The 13,772-nt window shown below is 36.3% G+C and overlaps 1 protein-coding gene across 1 annotated transcript in view; it reads right to left on the bottom strand.

Annotated features, from left to right (window-relative positions):
- Nucleotides 1-7,063, bottom strand: part of LOC107714251 (cytochrome b-c1 complex subunit 1, mitochondrial-like) — a 14,416-nt gene extending 7,353 nt beyond the window's left edge. Inside the window, exons 1-8 of the mRNA XM_016520056.1 lie at nucleotides 6,930-7,063; nucleotides 5,201-5,341; nucleotides 4,855-4,941; nucleotides 3,465-3,594; nucleotides 2,336-2,534; nucleotides 1,981-2,060; nucleotides 1,757-1,872; nucleotides 1,517-1,660 (exon numbers count right to left, since the gene is read on the bottom strand). Coding sequence (XP_016375542.1) covers nucleotides 1,517-1,660; nucleotides 1,757-1,872; nucleotides 1,981-2,060; nucleotides 2,336-2,534; nucleotides 3,465-3,594; nucleotides 4,855-4,941; nucleotides 5,201-5,341; nucleotides 6,930-6,992 — 960 coding nt within the window. The 5' untranslated portion in view covers nucleotides 6,993-7,063. The remainder of the gene's footprint in view (nucleotides 1-1,516; nucleotides 1,661-1,756; nucleotides 1,873-1,980; nucleotides 2,061-2,335; nucleotides 2,535-3,464; nucleotides 3,595-4,854; nucleotides 4,942-5,200; nucleotides 5,342-6,929) is intronic.
- Nucleotides 7,064-13,772: the final 6,709 nt, after the last annotated feature.

Raw genomic sequence — 13,772 nt, 5'->3', positions numbered from 1 at the left:
TTTGAACTAGCACCTCATGACTACACCACGTTATGTTTGAGAAGCTGCAAAAGACACAGACACAAGTGGAATGTACAAAACATGGTGACATTCATTTTTAAGTAAATATAATGGGCGATATATTGCGTCACCAAAAATTATTGAGGTCATGTACATATATTGTGCGATAAGTCGATATATTGATTATTGTGACAGGCCTAGTGATGCCCAAATTCCCCTTTTAGCATGTAAAACTTTATTTTTAGTTTTTAGCGTTTTTTTTTTTATTTATACAAAGTAGTATAGAACTTTAATATCAGCCACAACATTAAAATAATTATCAGCTGATAGTATCAGACATAAATATAATATCTGATATTTAATATGTAAATATTCTGCATCATGAACTCTTAAAGGGGTCCTATTATGCTCTTTTACAAACTCTTAATTTTGTTTTGGGAGTGTACTAGAACTGGCTCTCATACTAGGTTGTTCGAAAAACACATTATTTTTCACATATTTTACATTATTACAACCAGTGTTGGGGAAAGTTACTTTTAAAAGTAATGTATTACAATATTGCGTTCCTCCATAAAAAAGTAACTAATTACGTTACTAAGTTACTTTTTATGGAAAGTAATGTGTTACGTTACTTTTGATTTTACTTTTTAAATCTGGAAAGTTCTATTTTTGGCAAATATAAAAGTTGAAAAAGTGAAAAAGCATAATAGGACCCCTTTAATATTTAAATGGAATAAACAGATTAACATAGGAATCACAATTGTGGGACAATCACATGTCGATCATATCGGTGGTAGGGTTGTGACGGTGAGGAGATTTTCCCACCGGTTAATCGACGTGTAATAAGAAACATAGAACGTTTATTTGCAAAACGAGTAAGAAAGCTTGGAGGCACGGCATATACACCTTGATGTAAAATAAAATAAATAAAATACACAAAGTTTAAATAAAGTAATCAGCAAACACTGTGGAACCAAATAAATAAGAAACGAATGTTTAAAAAAAAAAACTTTGGCACGCTGCATTGAGCGTTTAGTTTTTAAAAGTGTCTGTCCTCTAACTGAACTAGGCTAAATGATTTTTGTAACTATAAAAAAATCAAAACGACGGTGGGGGGCGGTGCCGCGGTAGACAAATGACGTAACCAGTGTTGCGGCTTAACACCGGTATAACCGAAAACACCGTATATCGCAGCAAGCCTAATCGGTGGGTGAAGAAATCAAGAGACTGATTAACAATGACAACATTTAAGCTTGCTCTGTGCTGCATTTCATTAAAACAGAATGAATTCTCATACTTGATTATAATATCCTGCTTATTCCATTTCTACTTTCAAGATATGGAGCAAAGCACAAAGCTTATTGTGCATTTTATAACAGCTTTTAGGTGAAATCCTTATACTGAATTTTCCAGGAGCCATCTTAACTTGTGAAAGATTTCAAGAAACATTGAGAATCCCTGAACACGCTAAACAAATGTTTAGGAAATGAAAATTTAAGCTAAGTTATAAACTAACCTTGCCACCCCCAAATGTGATGTCATAGCTACCAATGATGGAATTGGCAACCATAAGTGGCACAATATCAGGGCTTGCAACTCCAGCTCCCTCTACAGCAATAGCAATGTGTGCTAGGGGCAATGCATCATCACGCATACGAATCTGAAAGCAAGACAGGATCAGACCAACAGAAAGTCAATCAATCCATCCGGCAAGAAACTGAGACCCTCTCATGCACACATGCAATTTATAAGCTACCTCACTCCCAGTGAAACGGCATGGGGACAGAACAGGTACAGCATCACCTTCATATTCAAAAGAAACGCCACTGAAATGCTGCTTAGCCAGACCTACAAGCTCATCATGGTTTACTCCTGCAGCAGAACAGAGAGAGAGTTGAGATAATCAATCAACTCAGCTTTGTGAGTTTTCTATTAAAACACTACTGTATGACAAGTTTGATAACGGTTTAAGAGCAGTACCTCCAGCTGTAGCCAGGACCATGCGAGGAGCTTTATAATGGCTATTGATGTATTCCACTAAATCATTACGAGTTAACGTCCTTGAAAATACAAAGAGCAAAAAAAATAAAACATTCCATTAAATTCTTTAGGAACATATTTCATTAGGTATTTCATCACTAATTTTCATCAATGAGAATGAATCCAATCCGATTTCAGATTTCGAAAGTTCTGTTTATATGAACCCTAAACTTTGCAATGCAATTCACATTTTCATTTACATGTGCATTTATGTATTCCGAACAAAACGTCAGCATATCTACAGTGCAAGCATATGTAACATATGAAATACATTATTTTGAGGCTATGTGTGTACCTGGCATTGGCAGAGGGACCAAGAACACTATGGCCCAGAGGAGTACCCTGGAAGGCAGTAGCATGGAGCAGATCCAGGCAAACATCCTGCAAGCTACCTTGCACCTCTTCCAGCTCTCTTAGCACCACACTCCTCTGCTGCTCTATATCAGCCTCACTCAAAGATGAGCTCTGCACTACTTCTGCCAAGAGCTCCACCGCTAAAAGGAACACAATAAAGAGATGACATAAAAAAAAAATTTAAAAAAAGAGTAACACTTCCAGATTATTCAGAGAAAGACTACATGATCTATGCCAACATGACATACTCCATTCTAGAGCTCATCTAGATCAATCTATCCATTTATCCATCCACATTAGCATGAAGAAATTGGCCTATTTTAAAGTGCCCCTATTATGCCATTTTTGAAGTTCCTAATATTGTTTTGGGAGTATCCTACAATAGGTTTAAAAGCAATCAAGATCCAAAAAAAAAAAAAAAAACTTTCATTTTCTCGAAATATGCATTTAATATCACCACATTTTCCTGCGATTCTCAAACGATTTGTTCAAAGCAGTTCAAAGATTCAGTCTCTCTAAACCCCTCCTTTCCGTGAGCCTGCTCTGCTCTGATTGGTCAGATGGCTCAGTCTGTTGTGATTGGTCTAGCGCATGTCCAAAATTATCCATGTTTTCAATTGACAATATAAACATCTATTATTTATCATACTTACAGGTTGTGATTCAGTGGAGCCAGCTGTTCCAAATAAACTAGGTACTGAGCCATCTTTCAAGAGCAAGCGTTTTGTGAATCCTGCATTGAACTCCCTTGTGATTAGACAAGCAGTTGTCAGTAAAATGACGTGTTTGAGGGTGGGTCAAATTGTCGGGAATTATGCAAATGTGTTAACCCCGTGGCGCGTAGTCATCACGGAAGCGGGATTCGAATTTTTAACGACTCGTTAAGGCTGTACAGACTCAATTCTTTATTTTGGGAGACAATAACTTTTTTCTATATAATGGCACTTTCGGCTTTACAACTTTGCAGATCATTTGCATTCACATAAAGCTACATTACACACTGCATGAAAGGAAATATTTGAAATGGCACAATTGGGGCACTTTAATAGTTTATTTGTTCGTTCTCTAACCTTTAGGCAAGTCCTTGGCAAGGGTCTTCATGTAGTAAGCAGTATGTTCCCGAGAGGTGTATGCACTCAGGTGAGCTCCCATAGACTCCACTGCCTGTTCAAGAGCAGACTGTGGGTGCTTCTTTGTGCCCTTGATCCAAGAAAGGTTTGGAATAGAAAGAACAGCGTTCAAATTAGTGAAACAGCATTAAAGTTTTTAAATTGCTTTCACACTACAACCAATTCCAATCAACAATATTCATGTTTTTCTTTCCAACAATAAACAAATTCAGCATTTTACATCATGTGCTCATATGGAGTCCTAGAACTCAATAATTATTGCAAATGTCATCACAACCTGACCTTACAATTCCCACTATGTGAACACTCGGAGACACACTCGTGAACTTCCCTAAGCACTTCCTCTAGGGGGAATCCCTGCTGCCATTTTGATGTGCATTCCATTTGGACAGACCCTCGACCCCTTAGTTTTGAAAGAGGAAGTCTATTCATGTATACACTTGAGGTAGCTCTACATACCACAATGCAACATGATTGTGACATACTTATTGTACTGATACTGATACAGCCCAATCATACCTATAGACATATATAATGGTAATGTAAATATAAATAATAAATCAGCTCCATAGCAGATTCCAAGTGATCAAGGGCTTATGACGTTACAATTCAACCCACTGCAAAGGTTCCACCGGTAGTGAGCTCTCATACAATGTAAGCAATGGCGTACATCCAAGTCAACAAGATGGAGGGACATTAGTGAGGGAAGGGCATAAAAAAGGAAAGTGGAACGCACCCTAATAAGCAATATAGAAAGGTCAAAAGATGATATTTTGAAGAATGTTGGGAAACAAGCAGTTGCCAGTAGCCATGTACTTCCATAGTATGGAAAAAATACTACGCAAGTCAACTGCTACCAGCAACTGTTTGGTTACTTCTTAAAAATATCTTCTTTTGTGCCCAACAGAAGAAAGAAACTCATACAAGCGAATTGGTTTGGAACAAGCGAATGGTGGGTAAAAGGTCATCTTTTGGTGAACTAGCCCTTTAAGTTTACACTATACTTAAAAAAAATTAAAGACTTTAACTCTTTTCCAAACAGCTTTCAAACCAGAAGTTAAAAATTCACACAGAGATACCATGGCAAAGCTAGTAAATATTCAATTTGCTTTTTCTCATTAAAATAAATTAGCATTTTTATAACATGTTCTGCATTTTTATTAAAACTGTAAAAAAAAGTTTTGAGTGGTAACAATCAAGATCTAATATGATGTTAAGATAATATAATGCTTCGTGCCATATCATGACATGATCGTGAAGCAGCGACACCCAGCCCTAGTAACAACGTTCATTTAGAGAGAATGAGGTCAAGTAAAGGTTTATTGCATACTTTAAATGCCATGTGCTCCAGGAAAAATCCAGCTCCATTATTCTTCTCAGACTCATATCTGCTCCCACAACCTATCCAAAGGCCAACCTGCAAAGCCAGACAGATGAAAAGCACAAAGAATTACATCAGCAGTACAGGTTGCTTTACTTTTGAGTTTCCTTTGGGTTAAATATTTGAAAATGGTAAAATTAAAGTACAGTTGTTCTGGCTTTTTCAATTCCTGTTATTTTTATGAAACATATACAACATTGACTTTATTTGACTTTTTTTTTTTTTTACCAAATTAGAAATGTTATATTTAAGGTACTAAAAATTTTATTTGTACAGACTAAAAACAGCTATTCACCGTGCATGTGGCCTGGTTGGTCTCTTCAGAGGCAATCCTCAAGCCATTGCTTAGAGTAGTTAGCCGTGTTTCTGGAGCTCCTAGCAGGCTCTGAGCATATGACACAGAGGCCTGTCCTCGTCTCAGAGACAGCAGAAGAGGCTAAAATAAAGAAAAAGATAGAAATAAGTATATGGTGCAATTTCCTTGTATCAATTTAAAAAAACCAAGCCAAAAATTCACAGACTAATGCAATGATATAGACAAGAGGTTCACTGATATGACAAGATTTGAATAAAGTGTTTGATTTGGCCCAGTACCCAGAGATATTTTTAATGTTTTTGAAATACGCCAGATATTGTAAAATATTATAACAATATAGATGTGATGCGAACTGTTTTCAAATATTTAAAAAACTTTATATATCCCTGTGATAGCAATGCTTTTCAGCAATAAACACTGCTAATAGGAATTAGAGTTATATTAAACTAAACTAAACTAGAAGTGAAAGGGGGAGAAAATCATGTTTTAAAGCACATGTGTGAAAACAAACCTGGAAAGAAAGAAGAACTTGGTGAGAAAATCTAAAGATTCATAGGGCATTCCTTTTAGTTACACATTGGGATATATTATTTACTCTATCAGAAGACCAGATCCCAAGTTCGCAGTAACTGTTGCCTTATTCATAAAAACCAGGAAAAACAGAACGCAGCGGACTGAAAAAACCTCTTGCTACAGATTGACTTTATGTATTTTTGACCCCCTACATTTTATATTTTTATGACCAGACAAAGACAGTTAAGGTTGTAAAATGTCATGTTGTGCAAAACTAAATGTCATTTATGAATTAATGATTGATAACATCTGAAATAGTATATATACACACACATATATATATACACACACACACACACACACACACACATATATATATATATATATATATATATATAAATAATTTGAAAATGAATAAAATGTATACACATATATATTTAAGGTGTGATAAAATATCTTATTACATTTGACTACATTCATGAGTCATTTTTATTCAAAACCATATGAAACAGACATGAACTATGCCTACATTTCTGAGAACTTGTCACCTACATTATAATACGGATTTTTTTTTTAAACCAGTTACCTTTTCCTATTGTGGCCGCTTGTATGTAACTGACTCACATATTTATAGAAAATTATTTATTAACAGTCAAGAAATTAGTTCTTTGTCAAACCAAATTTCATGCTGTTTTGGTTGTAGTTTTTGTTGCTACATAGAGGAGGACGGCACTCAGTCTAACGTGTTTCTGTTATTTGATTCAAATTAACGAAAGGAAAATGTCACAAACAGTACGAAGATATACTCTTAATGTCTACAGTGTAACAGTAACAGAGCATAAGGCGAACAAATAATCTATATATCTCCGGGTGACGTCAGATTTCCATGACCTTGTCAGATCAAATTTCAGGTTAACTTAACCTTAACATAAAGAATAAGAAACATATAAGTGCAATGTTTACATTTCTAGAGTTACACAGTGACTTGCTTACAGAACTGTTTATAACTCGTCTCTTGATCCTCAAAACTTACACCCGAGAAAGACATCTAAACTTTAGTGTATCTGACCTATCAGCTAGTACCCCGGCAGTCACTGTGACTATAGAGATCGACTGGTAACTGGTTCTTGTATTTAAATGTAATGTTTGAAATTCCTAACGCCGGTATAAAATTCCAAAGCCATGCAATACGTACGTATCCAGCTTTAGTAAGAGCTCGATTCACTGACCCAGTGATCCGCCACATAGAGGCAACCATCTTGTCCACAGTGTGTGTGCACCACCACCGCTGACTGTCTTCTTCCTCTTCTTTTTATTTAACGGCGGTTCACAAACCTACAACGTTCAGTACCGCCACCTATTGTTCGCATGGACCAGATAGCGTGGACTCTTCTTCTTCTTCTTCTTCTTTGCTTTCTTCTTCTTGGTTTTATGGCGAGTTGCAATCTTTGCGCATATCGCCACCTACTGTGCTATTGTGCAATCAGGATTTTCTTTTATTATATTAGTTGTTCTGTCTCAACTCTGACGCCATCAAGAGTCCAGGTATCGGTTGGCGCTGCGTGTTCAGCTCCTCCGCTTCTTGCTTTACGGCGGATCGCAGACTTATAGCCTAAGTGCATTACCGCCATAGCATGGACTCTTCTTCTTCTTCTTCTTCTTCTTCTTCTTCTTCTTTTTGTGCAATGGCCGTTCAACCGCCACCTACTGTATATCTTGCGCACATGGGTGATGAATCTGTACTGAAAAAAATAATAATAATTGCAATGCCCCACCCACCCCAGAGGATCAGAGCCCAAGCTTCATCTGGCGCCGCCTCCAGCTTCCACACTGTGCTCCTCAACCTCCGAGATGGGCAGAAGCATCATGATCCTCATCCTCAAACACTAAATCCTGTGGTCTAATCCTGTAAGCTCTAAAAATGTTAAAACCACCTTAAACATCTGACTATCACTCAAACCCTTTCCCAGAAGGTCCACGACACTCACTGGTCTGTTCCTTATATTGCTAAAAAGACTGTTACGCTGATCTTCATATTTACTACATTTAAAGAGCACATGCTCTACTGTTTCAAAAACACCACATTCATCACACATACCATTTTCATGCTTCCCCATTAATGCAAGTGTTGAATTTAGTCCTGTGTGACCCATCCTTAATCTAGAAATCATTACTTCTTCCTTTCGGTGTCTTCCATAAAACTGTTCTTTTTTCCCTACTGATTTTACAATATTATAATACCACCTACCTGTGCTGCTATTTTCCCATCTTTGTTGCCATATTCTTATTATTTCCCTATTAATTACTGATTTTATCTCATTCCTTCCCAGAGGTACCTTAACATCCACCAAGTTTTTCTTTAAAGCTTCTTTTGCTAATTTATCCGCTGTTTCATTCCCTACTATCCCAATATGTGCCGGTACCCAACAAAAGTATAAGATTATACCCTCTATTTTCAGTCTGTACAGTAATGTATAAATTTCTACTAGCAGGTCTTCTCTATCAGTTTTTGTCGACAATATACTTTTAAGAGCTGATGAAGAATCTGAGCAAAGTACAGTCGGAGTCCTATTTGGCTTAATCTGTTCTACCCACTGCAATCCTACTATTATAGCAGTTAATTCTGTAGAATATACGGACAATTTGTCACTTAACCTTAAACTTATTTTCGTCTTAAATCTTGGAATGTACACTCCTATGCCCACTTTTTGTTTTATTGGGTCTTTAGACACATCTGTATAGATCTGTATAAAAGAATAAAAAATTTCTCTCATAAAAACATTGATTTCATAACTATTATTATATCTTCCTTCTGCTTTTTCCCGGGCCTCCAACAATCTCATTTCAACAATGGGTTCAGGAATATTCCATACCGATACCCCATTTAATGGCATGTTGGGACAGATTTCTTCATTCTCCAGACCACAATCCTTGATCCACTGTTCATACTTCCAACCAAAACTATTCCCTCCATTCTTTTTATATTCCCAACAATCATTTAAAATTGTGCGTGTACGATGACTCTTATTACTACCCTGTAAATTAACCCAATACATCATCCCAAGCTTTTCTCTTCTTAAATCTAATGGCATCTCCCCCATTTCGACCCTGATGGCATCTAGAGGGGTTGACCTTATTGCTCCACAGCAGATTATAAGTGCTCTAGACTGTATGTTGTCCAGTTTATTTAATTCTGATTTTGCTGCAGCACCATACACTGCACACCCATAGTATATACTAGACAGTATTAAGACTTATATATAGATAAATATATATTATACATATATATATATATATATATATACACGTGCCTTCATTCCATATATGATTATATAAATCCATTAATGCTTTAACGGCTACTTCTGGTACATTTTTTAACATACTGTAACTGATCATGTCTCTCCCTGGCGTTGTATTCTTTGAATTGTTAATGGCTATTTTTAACTCAAAAGTAAAAATCCTCATCCATATTACTATCAACTCCTTGTTTTTTCATACGAACATTCTCATATATTTTACTTAACTCTTGTCTTCTTTTTAAGAACTTATCATTCAAGTTTTCAATATTATGAACTTCAGCAAAAGTTTGAGTGTGTCCTCGCTGCAGCCTGCAGCACAATGACGTAGCTGGACTATATCCACTACGTAGTGGATATTTTACGCGCATGCGCTGTAGTAGGTCTCGAATAAATACATTTTATCATTTTGCAGACGCTTTTATCCACAGCGACTTAGTCTAACGACTTGGTCTAAGTGAAGTCTAACGCAGTACATGTAGCAAGGGTTTTTGACCTACATTACATATCTACACGATGACCTACATTACATATCTACACGATGACCTACATTACATATCTACACGATGACCTACATTACATATCTACACGATGACCTACATTACATATCTACACGATGACCTACATTACATTACAATGTAAAAACGCCATCGTTGCTTAAATAAAGTTTGAATACACTACTAGTTTAAAATCACAGTATAATATAATTTGTGTAAGCCTATGAAACACACCTAGGCCTATATCTCGTAATAATTACAGTTTAATTTACATTAAATACCAGCTTCAATGACAGCCCCACTTTGCGCATGCGCATTAAAATCCAATACTGCGCATGCTCGTCAAATCCAATACGTATTGGATCTGATCCAGCTACGTCGTCGTGCTACAGGCTGCAGTGAGGACCTCTTGAAAAGTTTTGGCTAAGACTTCTGTCTTTTCTTTATTAGTTCTAGCTATTTTTCCTTCCTCTTCAATTACAGGGATCTGTTTATAATTATTAATACCATTCATTTTCCTAATCATTCTCCATACCACATGCATTCCAGTCTCTCTCCCAATTGTGTTACAGAATTCCTGCCAAGCCTTTCTCTTTGCACTTTTAATTACCCTTCTTGCAGCTGCCCTTTTCTTCTGATATTCTACAACTGTATCTTGAGTTATTAACCTTTTTAAAATCCGGAATGCCTTATTCCTCTCTCTAATTGCCACTGTGCACTCTTCAGACCACCACGGTACACTTTTCTTTTTCTTTCTATTACCTCTTATTAACGGTATAGATTGGTTTGCTGCAGAAATTATTTCTCCTACTACCTTATTATATTTCTCCTCAATATTCCCTTCCAAAATTCCCTTCCCTTCTCCATAAAATTCCTTCCATTTTGCCTGCTTAAATCCCCATCTTGCAGACTGATTAAAGTTTTGCCTTTGGACTGCACTCTGAATCTCACAAACTACAGGCCAATGATCACTGCCCAAATTATCTTCATGTACAGTCCAAGTACACTTACCGGCTAAGGCAGCTGATGTTATTGTGAGATCTAAACATGACATGCCACCTTTAATTATATCCATTCTTGTTGGTTTCCCATCATTCAAACATACAAGCAAGTGCTCTTCTATAAATTCTTCTATAACTATCCCATTATTGTCTGTATATTTACTACCCCATAAATCATTATGTGCATTAAAATCCCCACATATAATAATTTTACTCCGTGTATCACCCATCACTTCTTCTAATACAGTATTACTTATTTCTTTGCATGGATTATAAAAATTTGTAATTCTAATTTCTTCATGTATTCCCATTACTTCTATACTTACACATTCTACATTATTACTTTTGTATATTCTCTTATATGCTATGCCTTCTTTAATAAATGTTGCACACCCTCCCCCTCCCCCTCTTCCAGTTTCTCTATCTTTCCTCTCTACTACATATCCATTGATCTTAAAATCCAAGGAGCTATTTAACCATGTCTCCTGAATACACATGATGTCTGGTGCCTTTTCCATTTCTGTGATATGTTTTTTAAATTCTTGCCCATTTGCTATTAAGCTCCTGGCATTCCATGTAGTAGTAGGAAAGACATTATACAACTATGTATTATTACTCTGAGTCATATCCAAAGCAGCAGTTCTTTCCTTTGCTTTCAAAATCCCATGGACCTCCTCCGCTGTAACTCCAAGATATTATACAACTATTTATTATTACTCTGAGTCGTATCCAAAGCAGCAGTTCCTTCCTTTGCTTTCAAAATCCCATGGACCTCCTCTGCTGTAACTCCTGTTAACTTGAGAAATTTGTTAGCACATTCTACGATAATCTTTAACTTGTCCGATTTCCTTTCCACTTGTGAAGTGCCATTTACCACCGCACAAATGAATGCCACAAGGTCAATTTTATTCATCATAATATGTAGATCTGATTCATTCCTCTCAGGAGTTACTCCTTTCTGGGTATAGGATTCCGTCCTGATTCCTTGCAAATTAGTTCTCTTTGTTTCAACTATACCTTTGGCTTTTACCTTAGCTTCTGCATATGTTAAATTTTGCACTGTTTTTATTTTTTGTACTTCACGAGCTTGTTGTACAGGGCATCCTGCATATGCTGCGCTATGTCCTCCCCCACAATTACAGCATTTAATCTCTACACCCTCCTCACACTTGCCATATTCATGTTCTCCCCCGCATTTTGCACATCGCATTTTCCCTTTACAAAGATTTGCAGTATGTTCCATTCGTTGGCATTTGAAACATCTCAAAGGTGGAGGTATGAACTCTCGTACCAAGAAGCTTACAAATCCTAGCTTCACTCTTATCGGCAGAGTACTTCCTTCAAACTGAATCATTACGCTCATGCTTTCACATCTTTTATTGTCTTTCCACATCTGCAATCTTCTAGCAGAGATCACTGTTCCTCCACTCAGACTTCCTTTAATATCATCCATATTTACATTAAGAGGTACTCCTGAAATAACCCCTCGAACTTTATTGCCTATTTCTGTGCATGCTATCCTTCCTCCTGCCAGGGTTTTCATTTTCAGAATGTTATGCTTCTGTTGTTCATCCTTGCATTTAATCATTATTCTTCCATTGCTAAGACAAGATACAGCTTTCACTATCCCTCTTTCTCGATTGCTTTTGATAGTTTAACAAGATGAGTTTGTTGTTCTGCTTAGCAAAAGTAATTATCACTTTGATTTCTTTCTTCAACCTCTTTATCAGCTTCAATTCTTGTATGTCTTACTTTGTTTGCTCACAATCAGATCCATCACCCATGCTGCTCTTTTTTTCCTTTTATTGTATCTTACTTCCTGAAAATCCATGTCTTGATCATTGTCACCATCAGAAATATCTCCCCACGCCGACGCCATTCTCCGAAAACCCCATCAACCTCCTGAACTAGAGACTCAATACAAAGCCACATCTTTACTCAACGTTTTTGAAATCAGTGTTGTGTTGTACAATCAACTCGCAGACTTTCTCGCAAGAACCAGACTATGATGTTATTATTTCTTTAAATGTGGTCACATTCATGTAACTCAGAAAGGTTATTTGTACAAAAATGTCTTTAGTTGTAACATGATCAGATAGGTGTAAAGATTAATTTTGTGTAATGACCAGAGACCAGTTCCATCAGCAGTGCATTAAGTTGTAGCATAAAGGCATAAAGTAGCAAAAGAACTTTTAGGCAATTTATGTACTACGTAGCATCCCAAGTACTATATACTGGTTGCCCATTGCACAAGGTTCCCCAGCTGTGGTGACAACCTTGTTCTGGGACACTTGATAGGCTACCATTTGCTAAAGGTGCTAGAAAAAACAAAGTGACAGAGGCCTGGCTAAAACAAGGTTGCTTTGATATGTGTGTCATGTGAGGGGCAAGCCGTTATCATGTTTGAATCAATCTCCATCCCCAGAAAGAACACCTTTTAAAAAACTTTGATCAGTTTACTAGTCCTAAATCCCGCTAAATGCACCCGTCGGCAAGTGAGCCCTTGTGAGCGCCTTCCAGGTTAAAAGGGTTACAAATAATGTATATAAAGACAACAGAAAAAACTTTTTAGAAAATCTATTTTAAAAATCATGTGCAAGTTCTTAGATATTTAATCTTTGTATTCATGTTGGTTTCAAGTGGTTTTGGAAAAAAAAAAAAAAACAGTATTTAAAAAAAAAAAAAAAAACACTACTTACTCTTACATGTGGTATAACATTCAAGCAAAAACATTTTCCTTACACCTAAACGATCTACTAGTTGTCGTTTTTAAAAAAAAAATTTTTTTTTATAAAGACATTTTACAACCTGAACTTTGCCATGTCATAAAAAGGTTAAATTATCTATTTTAGGGGACTTATAGATCTTTTTTGTCTCTGCATGTTTTTCTCACATTTGTTGCACTACTTGACTGACAAAAGTTAACTGCTTCAACACAAAATATGCAAAACTATTCAAGGTTTCACTTTTTCACTTTATTCAAAGCATCATCGATGATAGTAGTTTCTAAGAGCAATGTGCATATATATTATATATACACACCTACACACACACACACAAGACAATAAGACAAGCGCAATGTCAAAATGCAGAGAAAGCTTGAGACAGATTTATTATTGGTTACACAATTTGATTATACACCAAGCAGAAAGAAATGTAAAGGTGAACATGCATTTCCTTTGTAAGGCAGTATCAAGAAATAAAAGAGCTGCAAGTAACGAACTTCATGAAGAAAGAAAAAAGG

Source organism: Sinocyclocheilus rhinocerous, unplaced genomic scaffold (genome assembly GCF_001515625.1).
Source record: "Sinocyclocheilus rhinocerous isolate Xijiao unplaced genomic scaffold, SAMN03320098_v1.1 scaffold209, whole genome shotgun sequence".
Taxonomy (NCBI): Eukaryota; Metazoa; Chordata; class Actinopteri; order Cypriniformes; family Cyprinidae; genus Sinocyclocheilus; species Sinocyclocheilus rhinocerous.
This window is presented reverse-complemented; position numbering and strand designations above follow the sequence as displayed.